Genomic DNA, 16,846 nt, shown 5'->3' with positions numbered 1-16,846 from the left:
AGGCAGTGTCATCACCACTACTGTGACTCTTCTGAGACCCCCAGGGGCCCACCCACTCCTGCCAGGACCCCTGTTTCTCCCCCCAGCCCTGGAGCAGACTTCCTTACAGCTCTTCACAGTCATCTGTGCCCCCAGGCCCAAACCCAGACTGGCTCAGCCTGCCCCGTCCCCACCCTCACAGAGTTTCAAAAGCCCATTCTTAAGACTTCCGGGAGAACACGGTGGATAGATAACAGCAGCTACAGAGGCTCTCTGAGATACCCCACTTAGAATCCAGGAATGATGCGGTGTGAGGAGTCCTAAGCAAGGAGAGATATACCCTGCTGACCCAGGAACGAACTAAGCTGAGAGAAACCAACTGGAGATGCAATCCCAGTGCTATGACAGGAACAGATAAAATCTCAGCGCCGAAGCTGGAACCTGCACCTCTAGAAACCGTGATTTGAATTTCCTGCCACTGCTGCTGCGTCTGAATCAGCACAGCAGGGAGAGAGACACGAAAGCTCTGAGAGCAGGAATCGGTGAACAGAGTTGAGAGCGAGACTGGTGGGGAGCTCTGCATTGACCTGCGATAACTGAGAGGAATGGGGACCCTTCCATAGGCTGGGAGGCTCCAACAGAGGACATTCTGGGACCAGGCAGACTAGCCGGAACAGGACGCGACAGTGACTTTAGTCACATTCCCCTCTCAAGCGGGATTGATGGGGAGCACTTGGCCAGGGTGACACTGCAGACTAAGACTCAGTAGGCTAGCCCAAACCAGGTCCCAGCACCTAGTGGTGCACCCTAGCAGTGAAGCCTTCAGCAGGTTTACTGACCTGGAGGGGTGGGCCCCGCAGAGGCTGCCCAGGTCTGTGTCTCCCTAGTACACTGCAGTGGGCAGGAACACCTAGCCAGCAGATTCAAGCAAACTGTAACCGACAAAGAAAGAAACTGGGCCTCCTATATACGCTTGTATGGAAGGAACAAAAAATATGAGAAGAGGACGCAACAAGAAAGGGTCCTCAGCACCCAATCCTGAGAACACTGATCCAGGAAAGGTGAATGCAAAGGAGAATGAGGACAGAAAACATGCAATATCAGACACGGCACCAATAGACATAAAGCGATATCTCCGAGATCTCATAGACGAGTTCAAAAGTGAAGTATTTACAAAGTAAAGCAAGATATAAGTAGAATACTTAGAGAAATGTTAAGCACCACCCAAGAAAAAACAGATGGTGGAATGGAAGAACAGAAAAAAGGGGGAGAATTGTTTGATGGAGAAAATAGAGAAAACATAGAATACATAAAGCAGGTTCAAAGAGATCACCAGGAAACTAAAAACTCTACTGAAAGCTGGCATAACAGCTTGAAAGAAACTAAGGATAGATTATGTGAACTGGCAGACAGATTTGTAATGTGGGAGCATGAAATGAGAAACTTCTTAAAAATAACAAGGAAACAAACGGCAATAATACAAAGGCTAAAGGATGATAAGAGGAGCTATAACTTAAGAATGTAAAGGAAGAAGTAGGGACACAAACAAATGAACTACAAAGGCTATTGATAGAAATAATCCAGGAGAATTTCCTTAATTTAGCAAAAGGTAAAGATACTCGGATGTATGAGGCATACAGGACCCCAGCCACCTACAACCCAAACAGAGCTACACACAGGCATATAATAACCAAAATTCTAGAAATCCAATATAAGAACAGAATATTAAAAGCCGTGAGAGACAAGAAACAGATCACTTACAAGGGAACACCCATCAGAATTACAGCAGACTTCTCGGCACAAACCATCAAATCACGAAGAGCATGGGGGGAAATAATTCAAGCTTTGAAAGATAATAACCTCCAGGGGCTGAGGGATTAGCTCAGTGGCATAAGCGCCTGCCTTGAAAGCAGGCAGTCGTGAGTTTGATCCCCGGTACCGATAAAAAGGAAAAAGACAAAAAAAAAAAAAAAAAAAAAAGATAATAACCTCCAGCCAAGATTGATATATCCTGCACAAGTGTCCCTAGAAATTGATGGAAAAACAAGGTGCTTCCAGGATAAAGAGGAACTGGGGGAATATGCAACCACCAATTCAACTCTACAGAGAATACTGCAGGATATTCTAAAAAAGAAAAATACCAAGATTCCAGAAACAGTGGCAGAGAGGCCACAATGAATGGAGCAGAAAGTGAAATGAAGAAGACAAATTGACAACAAACGACAGAAAAAGAGCTCAACAGAAATGAGGCAGACAAGGTTGGATGGTAGGAACAGCTATTTTGGAGAAAACAAGACATCATAATAGCTAGTGCTGATTTAATATCATATTTTTTTGAAGTCCCATCAAGCTTTTGTTCTTCTGTCTCCATCGGTCTTAACATGTTGTATCTTATTGGATTTTATTATATGTGATAATATAAACAAAAACTTTATAGACAAGGAGATTATACAGAAACCATTGTTCATTTTCTGTTAGTTGGTTTTAAATACCTTATAATACTGTCATTCTCTTGAATGGTTTTATATTGTCTTGATATCTTTGATGCTACAGTATATGAAGTTATACTCAAAGATTTCAAGGAAAGAGACACTATGGTAACTACTTTTATGTTGGGATGTCTTGTGGTAAAACACTATTTTGCTTAAATGGTTATGTTTTGACCTGGGCTGTTTTGTTGTTATGTCCTCTTTTATCTCAATCTCCTTTTTTATTATTCACTTTTTTATTTTGATCTTTTTAATTAAGGGAAAAATAAATAAAAAATAGCAGGATATATTATAGTACCCACTTTAATTTCCTATTAAGTTGGTTTGAAACCCTGTATTGCTCTCACCATCTTGTTTTGGCTGATTTTCCTCTATTCTGTTTTGCTTGATACTACCAAGTTCGATAGTATAGGCTACAACTGTGAAGACAATAAGATTCATTATGACGCCTATTCTGGTTTGACTATTATCTTCTTTTGAAGTCCTGTAATGTCTCCAGTGTTTTGGTTTTATTGGTTTTGCTCTTTACTGTTTTGTTCAATTTTATTATAACTGATGATATAGACAATTCTTTTTAAGACAGCAAGAGGCATTATTGGTAACCATTGTTGATCACCTTGTATTTTGTTTTTACATTATGTATTATGTCCATCATTTTGATTTGACTGACTCTGTTTTGCTATGTCACATTTGGTTTTATTCTCTTCAAAAAAAGTAGTAAGAACTGTGAGAGTAATAAAACCCAAAATGTGCAATTGTCATTGTAAAAAAGAGAGGAAAAGAAAGTGCTCTAAAGATATAACTGCCTGTATATTTAAGTATATAAGATAGATAATGATATTACTGAGTTTTGTTGGATCATTGAACAGAACTGTTTGCAGTCTCACTGTTAGAATGTCCACTTTATATGCTTTAATTCTGTAACTTGAACAACTATTTCTAAGATGACAATATGTAATCTATTAACTAGTGATTTTCTACTGTTTATTTTTTCTGAAATTCTGTATAACTTGTACCCTTTTATTTTCTTTTTCTTTTTCTCCTTAAATAAAAAAAAGCCCATTCTTAAAAAATCTCCCAAAAGTGGCAGAGGACGAGCCACAGAGACGGGATCAGCGTAATCGAGCCCTGACTGCTTCGGTGAGGTTATGGCACAGGGTGGCGTGGCCCACGGGGACTGTCTGCTATATTCCAGGCACACGCTTGGCTTTTGATACCACGATCTCATCTGTCCTCCACCACAGCCTACCAGGGAGGTCTTACTATGCCCATTTTGCAGATAAGTTAAGCAACAGTCCCCTGGTCCCACCCTCCAGAGAGGACAGGAAGCGGCAGCTTTGTCTTCTCTCGTGGGCTTCCGTGTGCCCTGGAAATGCTCCTTCTGGCAGGTGGGAGAAAATGTTTAGGAAGACAAAGGAACCCGCCATGCCTTCTGCCTGAACCTGCAACTTGAACATCGCCTGGGAACAGGAGCTGGGGGTGGAGGAGGCTGGGACCAATGTGCCCTTGGGGAGCTGTCAGAGCGCTGTGCCATGGGTGGGGAGGAGGGGCAGAAGGATCAGAACCAGAGGGCAGGGCTGAGGAGCACACCGGGCCCCAGAGCTGTGGCTCTCCTGCCCACCAGGAGCCCCCAGTATGTCAGCTTCCGGGTGTCCTGGACTTGAAGTTTCATGGGCTGAACCAGAAGAGATGTCACAGCAGAACCTGACAGGTCCCTCTGGTGCAGCCAGCTCCACAGGTGGCTGGGCCAGAGGCAGAAAAGGAGGCCAGCAGCCCCGCAGCATTGTGGGTCCATCCCCCCACCCCACCCCGTGTGCCATCCTGGGCACCAGGACTGCAGCGAGGACGGCCCCCAGCCCAGCAAACAGCCCAGAGTCCTCAGTCCACGTCTCTGGTTCCCCCTATTTCCGACACATACGCTTTACAGTGGTCACATAGGGCCACAGTGGAGGGCTGGGTTTGACCCCAAAGCTCCTCCTGAGGCCCTCACACTGACTCAACAAATTCCCGGTTGATGAGTTCTCTTGCGTTTAGGTTTGCCAAGCCTGGAATCAGGCATCCCTGGGTTCCAACGCCAGCCCCAGCATTTGTGTGCTTTGTGACTTGAGAGAAGCCTTTCCACCTATCTGGGTCTGTTTTTTTGGCTGCTAAGTGGGGTTCAAAGGTGTTCCTGGCAAACATTTTTTCACAAGTGTGGCATCACCCAGGGCATGACTGTGTCTTCTCCTTCCAGATACCAATCGATTGATGGAGGGTGCTTTAAGCACCGCCACTTCTCAAGAAGGTCACACCCAGGACACCCAGGAGAAGGGTCAACTGGCCAGGCCTCCACCCAGTGAACCCTGCCCACCCAGGCACGGTGGTAGAAGGGGACAGTTGTCACTCCCTGGCCTTCTCAGCAGGGGCAGAAAGGGGTTGGGGGCCTGTGTATCCTGAGAGAAAGGACCGTGAGGTTAAAGCAGCCCCGTGAGTCACTTATCCCCTCTCCAGAGCACACCCACACCTTGTGGGTTAGGTAATTCCTCTTCTGTACAGTGGGGGAAACATGCACAAACAATTAGTGATGTCACCCTCACATAGCGTGGAAGAAAACAGGCTCAGAGAGGCTAAGGGCTGGCCCAAGGCCACACAGCTTGCAAGGACCAGCCTGACCCCAGCCCGAGGTCATGATCACAAGTCATCCTGTTTTCAGCAGCCATCACACGGGTTGTCATGGAGCCCAGTGTGGGATGCCTCTGGAGGACAACCTGCCTTCCTCCTCCCTGGTGTCCGGATGCCCCAGCCCACGCTCCCCTGTGCCCAGCAAATTTGGTGCCAGGCAGGCTCAGCCCACAGCTGCCCTCTGTGCCTGCTTCACCCAGCTCAGGCCTGAGACCCGGAGTTACGGTTGAGGGATAAGGATGGGTGACACACCGGGGTCATGAAAGTGACCAAGAGGGTATGACAATGACGGTGAGGTGCGTCTTAGCAGGGCTTTAGGTGGCTTTAGGCTCCTGCACAGAGGGACCAGGGTCTCTGATCTGGACCACAGTGGATCTGGAAATGGGGCTTCCTCAGCACCAGCCCAAGGGCCTGGTGCCCCAGAATGGTGGCCTTCGGGATGTCGGCCTTTTTGGCCCACAGCTGGGGCTCCCTCCCAGGTAATGTGGGTTTTCAATTCATCCTAGCCGCCTCTCTAGGCAGCACAACTTGGCAGAGCTGAGCAGCCACAGAGAAGGGTGAGAAACTTCCATTTACGCGGAGAGGACAGGGTCGCGGGAGGCTGCTGCCACTCCTCGAACCCCAAGTCTCCTCCCAGGGGCCAAAGCAAGAGCTATGTGGCCGATTGGGCCTCTGGGTGGGGAGAGGGTGGGACTGGACCCGAGAAGGGAAGGGGAGAGAGCAGAATGAGGGGACACCTGCAGACTGCCATCCACAAAGCCACAGGACTGTGTAGGGGGAGAGGGAAAGGCGGGGCTCCCATCCTGTCCGAAATGATGTCCAGGGAGGCAGGGAGGCAGGGTCACCGGTGGAGGTGGGGCGCTGACCTCTGAGACCCTGCCCTGTACCTGTATCTTACTCCTGAGAACGCCCAGGTTGGACACCCCGGAGCCCCATGCTGGTGAAAGAGGAGGTGTCCTCACCCCGGGCCCCTGTGTCCAGGAGCCTTCCAAATCCAGCTTGGACCAGGACTGCCCAATAAAGGCGACCTTCCGGCCGCAGGATGGAGCCAGGGGAGAGGGTGTCCCAGCTGGCGCCGAGGCCGTGCAGCCTGTCACTCACTGGGAATTAGGAATTAGTGTCGGCACTAGTCCTATAATTATCTTCAGAGGAGCCCAATTAAGCTTCATTGTAATTCTGCATTCAAAACATTCATTTACTCAGTGTAAACAATAAGGAAGTAGCCCCGTGCACCCCACTGTACAACCCTGCCACGCCGCTGTCTACAGTCCGTGAAACACAGGGAGCCCCAAAAAGCGCTCCTGCCCCGGCCCCTCTGTGGCTCGTGTGAGGGCCCCCTGCAGCCCCTCTCCGTGTACACACCACCTCCTCAGCACTCTCCAAGCTGGAGTCTGTTGTGCCATCTTGTTTTTGCAGGCTGAGGAAGACTTGGGTGATTTGCAGGAGGAAGACCCAGCACCTGCCTGGCTACCTCCTCCACCCCAAAAAGCAAATGTTCATCGTGGCCTCCAGCCTTGAACCCTGACTCAGGGCCACGCCAGACCAGCAATGGATTCCACATGGTACCTAGCCCCCCTTTATTGACTTGAGTCCCTGGGGGCAACCTGAAGTCCCCAGGCAGGAACAGGGTCACCCAGAACAATCTGGCAATATCCAGGGGGCTAAGGGTGGAGGGCAGCCCCTTGGAAAGAAAGGCTCAGGGAGGACAGCTAGCTTTGTGGGGTGTGGGGTTCAGTAGAGAGCTAGCCCGTTGCGGGGAGGACTGGGGTAGAGGCAGCCTGTTGAGGGAAACAGTCAGGGTGGTGGGAGCTCATGGGGAAGCACTCAGGGTGGGGGGCTGGCCACTGGGGTGTAGGGTCAGGGTGACGAGTTAGCTCGCTGCAGTGGAAGAAGGGAGCGGAAGCTGAGCATAAGCTGAATCAGGGCAGCCCTGAGGCTTCCTCAGGCTGGATTGCCCCTGACCACACAATTATCCCAAGCACAAATATCTCTCCAAATGACCAGTCCATGCGGCCCCCAGGTGAGTCATTTCCTGGACCATAACTTGCACACCTGTCTCCAAGAGAGCACAGACTCCCAGCAGCTCAGGGGACTGTGTACCTCTCTGGGTAGCTTTCCTGCTTCTAGCAAGGCCAATTAGAAACCCCTTTCTTGGCTTAGGCTGCAGCCAGGGTCCTGGCAAGCAGATGGGGTGTCCGAGTTCATCAGGCATAGCCCATCGCTTCCGGCTTCTCGAAACCCTCCCAGCTGGACAAGTCCAGGTCCCGCTCCCATCCAGCACAGCCCTCACCAGCAGGAGGCAGCCCCCAAGTGCCGCAGAGTTTGGGCTCCCAGCATAGGACCCAAGTGCCCCACCCCCAGGTGGAGATCTCCAAGGGCTCGCTCCCTCCCAGTGTCAGGCAGAGGACGGCTGCTGCCACCACCCAAACCACTTCCGGAGTCCTCACCTGGCCTGGTGCTCTGCCAGGTGTGCTGAGGGCTCTGGTATCCATGAGGGAGCTTTGCAGACAGTGACCCCTGCCTGTGCTCCGCCACACATCCCCTGCCCTGTCCTCATCCCCTGCCACTTCAGAGAAGTGATGGGAAGAACAGACTTGCAAGACGGAACCCCAGACACCCCAGAGCCCTCAGGGCTAGGAGCACTTCCCCCTGCCAGGACACCCACCAAACAACAGGCTCTATACGTGCATTGTCTCTCTTCTCGCCCAGATCCACTAAGGTCAGAGCTATTGCTTTTCCCGTTTGCCAAGTGCAGAAATGGGCTCAGAGAAGGGCGGCAGCTTGGCCAAGGTCACACAGCATGCACAGAGCCATGCACCTCCACGCAGAACTGCAGAGAGGACTCAGCCGACCTCTTGGGGTTCAAAAGCAGAGCCTAGAGAGGGCCAGTGCCTTGACAGTGAGTCAGTGACAGGAGAAGCAGAACGACATTTCCTGGCTTCCCATCAAATGCTTTGGGCCTCAGCAGCGTGGCAAAGGGCCTGAAATTCTCAAAGTATGTTCCAGAAACAAGCATGGCCTTGGAAGAGAGCAGGGCCTGGAATCAGACAGGTGGGGGCCTCAAGGACACCTCCCCTGTCCTGGGCGTTAGAGTAGGATCGCCAGGTGCAATATGGGATGTCTGCTCACAGCGCAGGCCCAGGAAACAGCGGGGTTTTGTAAGGTAAGTGGGTCCCATGCGATACACTGAGACAGGGGCTGGGGGCTGGAGGCAGACACGGTGGGGCGCTTGCTTAGCACGCAAGAGACCCGAGGTTCGGTCTCCAGCACCTCAGTGCATACGAACTGTCTCTCAATACTTTATCTGAAATGCTTTAGTAGGCATTTCGTATTTTTCACTCCCCTGTTGCAAGAACAAGAGAAAACCGCACTCCACTCTGCGTAGACCTGGTTCGGCCTTAGAGTCCTGGGCTGGCCCTCGGGCTTCCTGCTCTTCCTCCGCATCCTGATCCCCGGGCACCCAGGGCACTGCCCAGGAGAGGGACAGGGGAGACTCCTGCATCAGAGGCTGGGTGCAGCCCTCATTCACCTACTTGTCAAGTATAGGGGCTGACACCCAAGAGGGTGATGGGAACTCAGCTCCCACTGGTCACAGCCACCCAGCTCCTGAAGGAGGGGAGCCCCGACCCTGAACCCTTACCCTGAGCTCCCATCTGCAGAGGGCCCAGCGCCACCTGGTCCAACAGGGATGGAATTCACAATCCATCAAGTCTAACTCCTTCAGTGGCCAGGTGGGAAAACTGAGGTTGAGCCATGTTCCCTGAGTTTTCATCTAGACAGAGGCAGGACAGGAAGATCTGGGCCTTCCTCCCATGTCACCACGGTCACTACCACACATTACCACCACCATCATCACCGCCATCGGCATGGTCTCATGCCAAGCCCACGTCACTGGCCGTGCTCCAGGCTCACTTCTTAGATTAAATCATTGAGCCATCCCTTAGCCTCTCCTTCCTGATTCCTGTCACCCCGGTTCCCCTGTCCGGGCTCCAGGACCAAGCTGGCACGCACCACAGACAGATGAAGAGTTGGCTAGAGATTAAGGAACAGAAGGGGAGCCCCCGTCCTCATCCCCTCCCAAACAATTCACCTTGCTGCTGCAGACAGGTTCCCTGTGGATGTTGGAACACAGTCCAGAATCCAGGGCCTGGCTCCAGGGCACAGAGTTAGAATCCTGAGGCTGGGCCCTTCCTTGTCCAGGAGCTGGAAGCCACTGTCCTAATCCCAGTGCCAGGAGCCAGATCCTAGGGGCACCTGATCAGACCCTAATTCCTCCTCACACTCCGCAGCCAACTCCTCTGTCTCTGCTGTCAAACAGCCTCCACCACCTCTTCATCCACCCACAAGCCCAGCTGGTTGCAGTGTGTCTACCCCAATGCTTCGGGTCCCCCGTTAGGGCACAGCCCTCTGCAGCCAGGTGGGTGCCACCTGCTTAGCTGTCCTTGGCTCTCACCTGTGGACGTTCACCAGTGTCTCAGTCCCCACCACACACACAGCATAGGTGGGCTTCTTCAGGGACAGCTGCACGGCTCGCCTTGGGGCCATCCTGTCTCCTGCTCCCCACCTCCGAGGACAGCTCCGGCACCCGGTAGCTGCACACCCCGACTCCCTAGCTCCTGTCAGGCACCCGGGCACCGGGAGGGAGTGTGAGTTCTGCTGGGCTGGTCCTCTTCTCCTCCCTTTTAATTTCTCCCTGCAACCTGGTCAGCCTGCCTGGGCCTCTCCCCACCTCCTGGCTCCACGCCCAGTCCTCCTAACTCGTGGGCTGTCATTCTTGGAGGCTGGGGAAGGAAGCATTCTAGACTCCCTGGTGAATGGAAAAGGGGGCTTCCTCGGGGGCCCAGGGTGGAGCCTGGCTCCCCAGAGCTCCCCCGACCCCCACCTGTAGCTTTGCCTCTGCGCAGACTCTTGGTGTCTGAGCCCACACCAACGCTGTCAGCATTTCTGAGGACTGTCCGTGTGCCCAGTGCCAGCTGAGCAGGTGGCAGATCATATCTCCCAGCTGAGCCCAGGTGGCATTAAAGCACAGTGGAGCCAGGCGGGAAATATAAAAACGACATAAACGTTTATTTGGCTACTTTTGATTTTGAAGTTCACTCAAGAATGATCTTACTGCCAACACATTTGATCGCTGTGAGCTCACCACACCTAAAGGCACCAGGTTTACCGTGTCAGCAAAGCGACACCAGGATGGCTCTTCCAGCACCCTTTCCCCGGCCCCAGTTAACCAGGACCTGAGTTATTTTATCCAGCAGCATTTTCTTGACATAAACCCATCCCTTTCATACGGAATGTAGTAGGGACTATGAAAAGTAGGTTCCTAAAGAGCACACGAGTGTGTTTCTGTTGGAGGAGAATGGATGGATGGATAGAGGGAAGGATGGCAGGATGGATGGATGGGCTGATGGGAACGAGGGAGAGAGGAAGGCAGGCAGGTTGGTGCATACAGAACTATCTTCAAAGATGATGACAAGGAGGTCTGGGTTCAAATCCTGGCTCTGCTTCTTACAGCCACCATTGAGCATCAAGTTGTTTGGGCTACCCATGACTCAGTTTCCCCATGTGAAAGATGGCAGCTGTAAGCATGGGACCTGTCACATCGGGTCAGTGTGGGAAGACACGAGCTTCGTGTAAGAGGCTTAGCACAAGGCCTGAGAGAAAAGCTGGCATCTGTAATCCTGTCCCTGCTTGACAGCTGAGAGAATGGCTCGGGTCATGCTGCCCCTAAGTGGTGGAGCCTTAACTTGGTCCACCTAACTCCCTGCCCTGTGGGACCACAGGTGCCGGTGGTGGAGAAACCAGTCTTCGTGGGCACCCTCAACCAGCTGGAGAGGAGGGAGCGTGACCAGGAGCTCAGAGCGCTGGACTGAAGAGCTCTAGCTCTCTTCTCAAGGCCGAGGGTTCTGAGCCTGTGCTGTGGGCTTTTGTAGAATTCCATTCATTCATTCACAAGTGTTTGTTGGGCACAGCAAACCCCATCCTGCTCTGATGCCCTTGACGTTCTAGGGGAGACGCCTAGACACATAAGCTAGTAAAGCCCGCACGCCATTGGTGCCAAGAGGTTCTGCGGTCTTCCGGCTGTAGAGGGGTCACCGTGAAGCTGTGAGAGGTGGTTGGATTCTGCACACACCACGAAGGCAGAGCTGACATTAGTGGAGGGATTGATGCATGGGGTGGTTTGGGGATCAAGGATGCCTGGAACCCGAGCCCAAGCCCAAGTGACAAGAATGGTGTCATTGGAGAAATGGAGAACTTGGGCTTTGAGTGGGAGCCTGGCCATCCTCTGTTGGGGTTGTCAGTGGTCCATGAGATGCTCAAGTGGAGATGGACAGGAGCAGGGGACTTGTTCCTTTCATAGTGAGTGTCAGGGTGACAGAATCACAGACATGCCTCCTCAGCCATGCCACCCTCTCACGTCCAGGTCTCCTCGTTCAGATCTGGGAGGTAGCAAAGGCAGAGTCAAAGAAAAGGGACCTCCCCATGGCGGGGTGGGGGCTGGGGCCCGCAGTTCCTGCCTCCAGAACCTGTTTCCTATTTAAGAAATGGGAAAGATAAACTTGGCATAAACACTACTTTGATTATTTGTTTATTTTGAAGATCTTTCTAGAATGATCTGATTGCAAACATTATCAATCTGTAAAGCCCATTACACCTGAAGACACAGGGCTCAGTCTGGGTTTAGGCTGTGGACACGAAAGGGGACAAAACAGCACTTCAGGGCGGCTCTTCCACAAGCTCTCCCCCGAACCCCATTTGCAGGACCTCAGTTGCTTTGTTTAATAACATTTATTGGATAAAGCTGTCTATGTCACAGGTAATGTAATGGGGTAATATAAAGGGTAAGTGCTCCCATTTGAGAAAGATGGACAGACAGATGGATGGATGGATGGATGGGTGGATGGATGGATGGACAGACGGATGGACAGACGGGAAAGAGGGACGGAGGGAGGAAGGCAGGTTGGTGTCTTTGAAGATGGTGCTGGGAGCGCTGGTGGTGATGCCCCGCACCCCACGCTGTCAGTCAGGGCCACGATCCAGTGACACAGGTACAGCCCTTGTCATGTGGCAGGACGTGGGAGCAATCTTCACAACAGTCCTAAGTGACCAATACCAATGCGGCCTGGAATCCTAAATTCAAAGAGACCACGCCGCGGTGGTGGTGGCCTTTGCTGCCCAGGAAGCCAGGCTCCCCCCGCTTGGTACCTCCAAAGATGGATTCTTGGGGCTGGAAGGAAAGGGAAGGGAGGCCAGGAGGGTGCGGAGGGGCGGTAGAGAGGCCAGAAGGAAGCTGCCTGTATCTCGCCTTCAAGATGAAGGAATCAAATGTCGCTCCCGGAGATTGTGGCTGGAGATGGATCCAGACACTGTCTGCATCCGGGCCATCGTGACCACGAGGACTCACAGTTGTGAGCGGGCTCCCTGGGAGAAGGGACACCTCGCGCTCCTGACCTCCCTCCTCCAGCCTTTGTGAGCCGTTTGAGTTGTCACCATGAGCAACAGTGTCAGGGGGATTACAAGCAGCTTTGGGCTTCTCCCTTTGAGGGAAATAAGAGCTTCCTCCTCTTGCCCGCACTCCCCCGCCCACCGCGGCCGCTCTGCCCCCCTTTCTCTTCCTGTCAGCCCTGAGAATATTTCCTGGAGACTCCGTGACCTGCCCGGGCCCCTGCCCTGCCCACAGCTCACTCAGGCACATCCTGTGCACCCATCTGTGGTCTCTTTGAACTCGGGACTCCAGGCCTGACGGGTTCAACCTGGGGGAAGTCGGGGGGGGGGGACATGACATCACTGCCCCCTCCGCTCTGGCAGATGGAAAAGCCAGCTGGGAGGCGCTGAGCCTGTCCCTGTCCCCGTGCAGAGGACACCTGCCAGCTGCCCGGGGACTGTGGGACTCTCAGATGACTCCAGGACGTCCCTGAACAACCCAGGGAAATGACAGCGGGGAGGCTGTCGGGACCTGGCCTCATTCTCTCTCTCCCTGAGCGGTTTTGGGAACACGTGTCATCACACACCAGGCTGGGGACACACAGCAGGGACAGACAGCCATGGCCCTGTCTTCAGAGAGCGTGCAGAGCAGCAAGGAGCCAGGGAGTAAGGCGGGAGGGCACAGCCTTGATGGCACAGTGGGGAGGAGGAGGAAAACCTGAAGGGCATGGAGCATGGGGCCTCTTTTGGACAGGGTAACAAAGAGGACCTCCCCGGAGGAAACACGGCTAGATCTGACAGGGCGCCCCTGGGGATCTCCAAGGCTCTTCCAATCTTGGGGAGTCTGGGTACCCAGGGTTCTCTGAGCACTCCCAGCCCCCAATTTCCTGCTCATAAATGGATGGTGAGCTAGATCCATTTCTAAAATGCCTTTAAGGGGCATCTGTTGTACATGTGTGGCATTGCCAGGGTTGACACAACAGGGGGTGACAACTGTGACCAAGGGGACCCAGCCTGCTTTGTCTAACCAAAAGCCTGTGGCCCTTATGACGCAAAGCACTGTGGGTGCTCTTGGCCCCAGCTGGCCCTTGTGCCATTAGTTTGGGACTTCAGCCTTGACTGGTGTGGACCGGCACGTGAGCACAGCTGTGGGGCTGAGCTCTGTCTGGGAGGTCACTGGGTCCTTGAAAAGATAAGCAACCCAGGCCCTGGGGAGCTTCGCGCCGCACGGGCACGGAAGTCAGCTGCTGTGACCAGCCAGAGTGGTTTTCGCGGCTCCTGTGACTGCTGACTCCAGCTGTGGACCCTCCCCCAATGTACATGGGCCTTGCCGCAACTTACCTAAAGTAGGGCTGGGGATGTAGCTCAGCGGAACAGCGCCTGCCTGACAGTGTGAGGGTGCAAGTTGGACTCCTGGTAGCGAACAAATAACTTCCCTAAGACAGCCTGGGAGAAGGCAGGGGGGTCGTGGAGCCCGGTTCTCCAGACCCTCAGCCATGTGGCCATTCTCTGCTCCAAGTACCCCTGGGCACCACTGGAGCAGTTCTACCTGCTCCTCAGAATCCTCCAACTTTGGGCTGGGGGGTCCCCTGAGACTACCTGGCCACACTCTTCTTTTTTCCAGCTGGGTAAACCAAGGCTCAGAGAGGTTCAATGACTTGCCCAAATTGACATAGTGAAGCCCCAGGAAGCCAAGCCGGGATCCAAAGTTTTCATTCATTCATTCATCAAACATCTACTGGGCACTCGTATACTGGTGCTGTAGTAGAGGTCAGAACTTGAGACAGACAAGTGGTCTCAGCTTCTTATACTGACTTCCTTCCGTGGGGTCTCCTGGGAAACTCCAAACCCTTTCTGTTGCCTCTAGAACCGAAGACTGGATCCTGGGCCTCTCGGCAGCTTGGGGTGGACCTCAGGGTTCTGACTCAGCAGTCGTAAGAAAGCAAGGTACCCCGGCTCCCACAAGGCTGGTGGCTGTGGTGACAGGAACAGATGAGGGCCATGTCACCTGACTCCATCCGCATGGTCCGCTCAGACCCGAAACCCAGGCCCAGGCCTCTGCTGAGCACTGCAGAATCACCAACTCCCTCTCGGGTCTGGGGACACCTGAGGATCCTCGTGGCAGCATCAGCCGTGCTAATGACACTGTTGGCAGGGCAGGGCTGGCGTGGCGCGGGCCCTAGCTGAGCAGGCACGTGGGCTCTGCCTCGGGGGCTCAGGGCCAGGCGAGTCACCCGCAGTGGCCGCCTCAGTGGCCTCCCAGCACGGCAGCCCTGCCCCATCCTCATTCGGCTTCCCCACCTCAGCACGGATGCTGCCTCCACCCCAGCTGTCCAGAAAATTCCAGACCAGAAACCTAGACCACCATTTGGGATTCCCTTCCTGCACCCAGAACTCAAGCAGCCCCCTGCCAGGCTGTGAGCTCCACCTCTCAGCTCCTCTTGGCCCTGTGCCTTCCCAGGCACCCCCCGTTCAACACCTGCACCCCCCCATCTCCCACCAACCCTCCACCGAGGCCTCACAGCTCCCGTGTCCCAGCCCTGGGCTTTCTGTCCACGCAGCAGGCAGCAACGTCCATCTGAACCGCATCCTGGCCAAGCCGCTCCCCACCGAAGAGCTTCCTGAGCTCCCATGAAGCGCAGGACAAAGCCAGGGGCCAACTGGGGAAGCAGAGACTTCTGGGCCAGTCCCAGGGCTCACCTGGCGGACCACCCTGCGTGTTTCCAACAGGACCCTGGGCATGCATAAGAGGGAGCTTCTCTGAGTTTCCTAATCTAACCCCAAAGGTTGCCAATTTAGTAAATCTAAGTTACTACGGAAACGGCAAAAAGCAACATAGGCTGAAAAGTATCTGATCTACAGCTGATGCTCAAGGAATGGAAAATGAGCCTGGTGTTCAAGGCCCCCAAGAACAAGGCCCTGGCACCCCGCACCCCTACCCTGTGCTCGAACCCTTCCCTGATTGATGCTCCCTCCGATGGGGCTCACGGCCTGACCTGGAGGTCTCTGAATCTCTGTCCACTGCCAGTGTTGCTGCTGTCACCGCCTTTCTCTCCCCCCCCCCCCAGCATCCACTCCCAGAAATGCTCAGCACCTCAGCTTTATGGCTTCACAGCTCACATCCTAATAAAAAGGGTCTGAGATGGCCTACAGAGAGAAAGGGAAGAAGGAAGGGGGGGGGAGGAAGGAGAGGGAAGGGGAAGGAAGGGAAGAGAGGGGAAAGGAAGAGACAGACATTGAGATCCTACCAGGCTGATATACTTGGCTGTGAGTTTCCTAGCGGCCCAGGGAAGAAAAGGAACTACAACTGATTTAATGAATCCTAAAATTCACAAAGTAAAACCAAGCCACTTAAAGAAGAGGAGCCTTACATGACCATAGGAGCCGGCATTTATTTAGCACTTACAGGCATCTTCAATCCCGGAGACACTCAGGAGCGCCCCATGCTGCTGCCATGAAGATGAAAGTTGCTTAGGCAGCACATCCAAGGTCTCTCTGATAAGCTAGGAAATGAGCCCCAGCCCAGCCCCAGCCCGGGGGGCTCCAGGGCTGTGTTTTAATCACTCCATCTCATCCCTGAGGAGGACCAGCCCCGAAGCTCAGCAGCACCCCATGCTGGTGGCTGCAGGGGCCAGAGCCTCAGGCCTCTCCACTGCACCTTCACACGCCCCAGCTGAGGCCCGGGGAGAGGCCACTGTCCTGCTCCCAGCTCAGCAGCACCTCTGCAGAGACCGGTGACACTGACACCACCTCAGGAGTGAAGGGAAACTCTCCCCGAGACGACTTCTTCTTCTTCTTCTTCTTCTTCTTCTTCTTCTTCTTCTTCTTCTTCTTCTTCTTCTTCCCTTTTTTTTTTCTTTTGTCTTTTTGACTCAGGGCCTCACTATGCAGTTCAGGCTGGCCTTGTGTTCACTTTGTAACCCAGGCTGGCCTCAAACTTGCAACTCTCCTGCCTCAGCCTCCCGAGTGCAGGGATTACAACCACACCCAGCTTCTGTTTTGCTTCTTCTTGGCTAAACTACACACCAGGGCTAGCTGGAATTGCTCTATCCTCTCCCTTCCCCAAACATCCTCTGGTCCCAGCCTAGGGACCGACATCACCCAGAGGAGTTTGGAGCAGGAACTGACCGGAGCTGGGGCCCCTGGAGCCTCCCAGGACCCCAAACTTCTGGGCCCTGCTGCCCACTCCCATCAGAGCTCTTGGACTATCCGGCCTCTGCTCCCCAACTCTAGCACCTGGCTGGCAGCCTAGAGGTCAGGGTCACCTGGGAGCAGGGCTCCTGCCTTATCCCCTC

At 53.5% G+C, this 16,846-nt stretch overlaps 1 protein-coding gene across 2 annotated transcripts in view; it reads right to left on the bottom strand.

Moving 5' to 3' along the window:
• Padi1 (peptidyl arginine deiminase 1) overlaps positions 1 to 9,794 on the bottom strand; it is a 30,700-nt gene extending 20,906 nt beyond the window's left edge. For both annotated transcript variants that reach the window (XM_003471383.3, XM_063235603.1), the window contains exon 1: positions 9,583 to 9,794. In XM_003471383.3, coding sequence (XP_003471431.1) covers positions 9,583 to 9,674 — 92 coding nt within the window. In that variant the 5' untranslated portion in view covers positions 9,675 to 9,794. The remainder of the gene's footprint in view (positions 1 to 9,582) is intronic.
• Between the last annotated feature and the right edge of the window lie 7,052 nt (positions 9,795 to 16,846).

Source organism: Cavia porcellus, unplaced genomic scaffold, assembly GCF_034190915.1.
Source record: "Cavia porcellus strain 051 isolate PalLab524CR breed Dunkin Hartley unplaced genomic scaffold, mCavPor4.1 scaffold_25, whole genome shotgun sequence".
In the NCBI taxonomy this organism is placed as follows: domain Eukaryota; kingdom Metazoa; phylum Chordata; class Mammalia; order Rodentia; family Caviidae; genus Cavia; species Cavia porcellus.
Note: the sequence above shows the minus strand (reverse complement) of the source record. Positions and strands in the feature narration are given on the sequence as shown.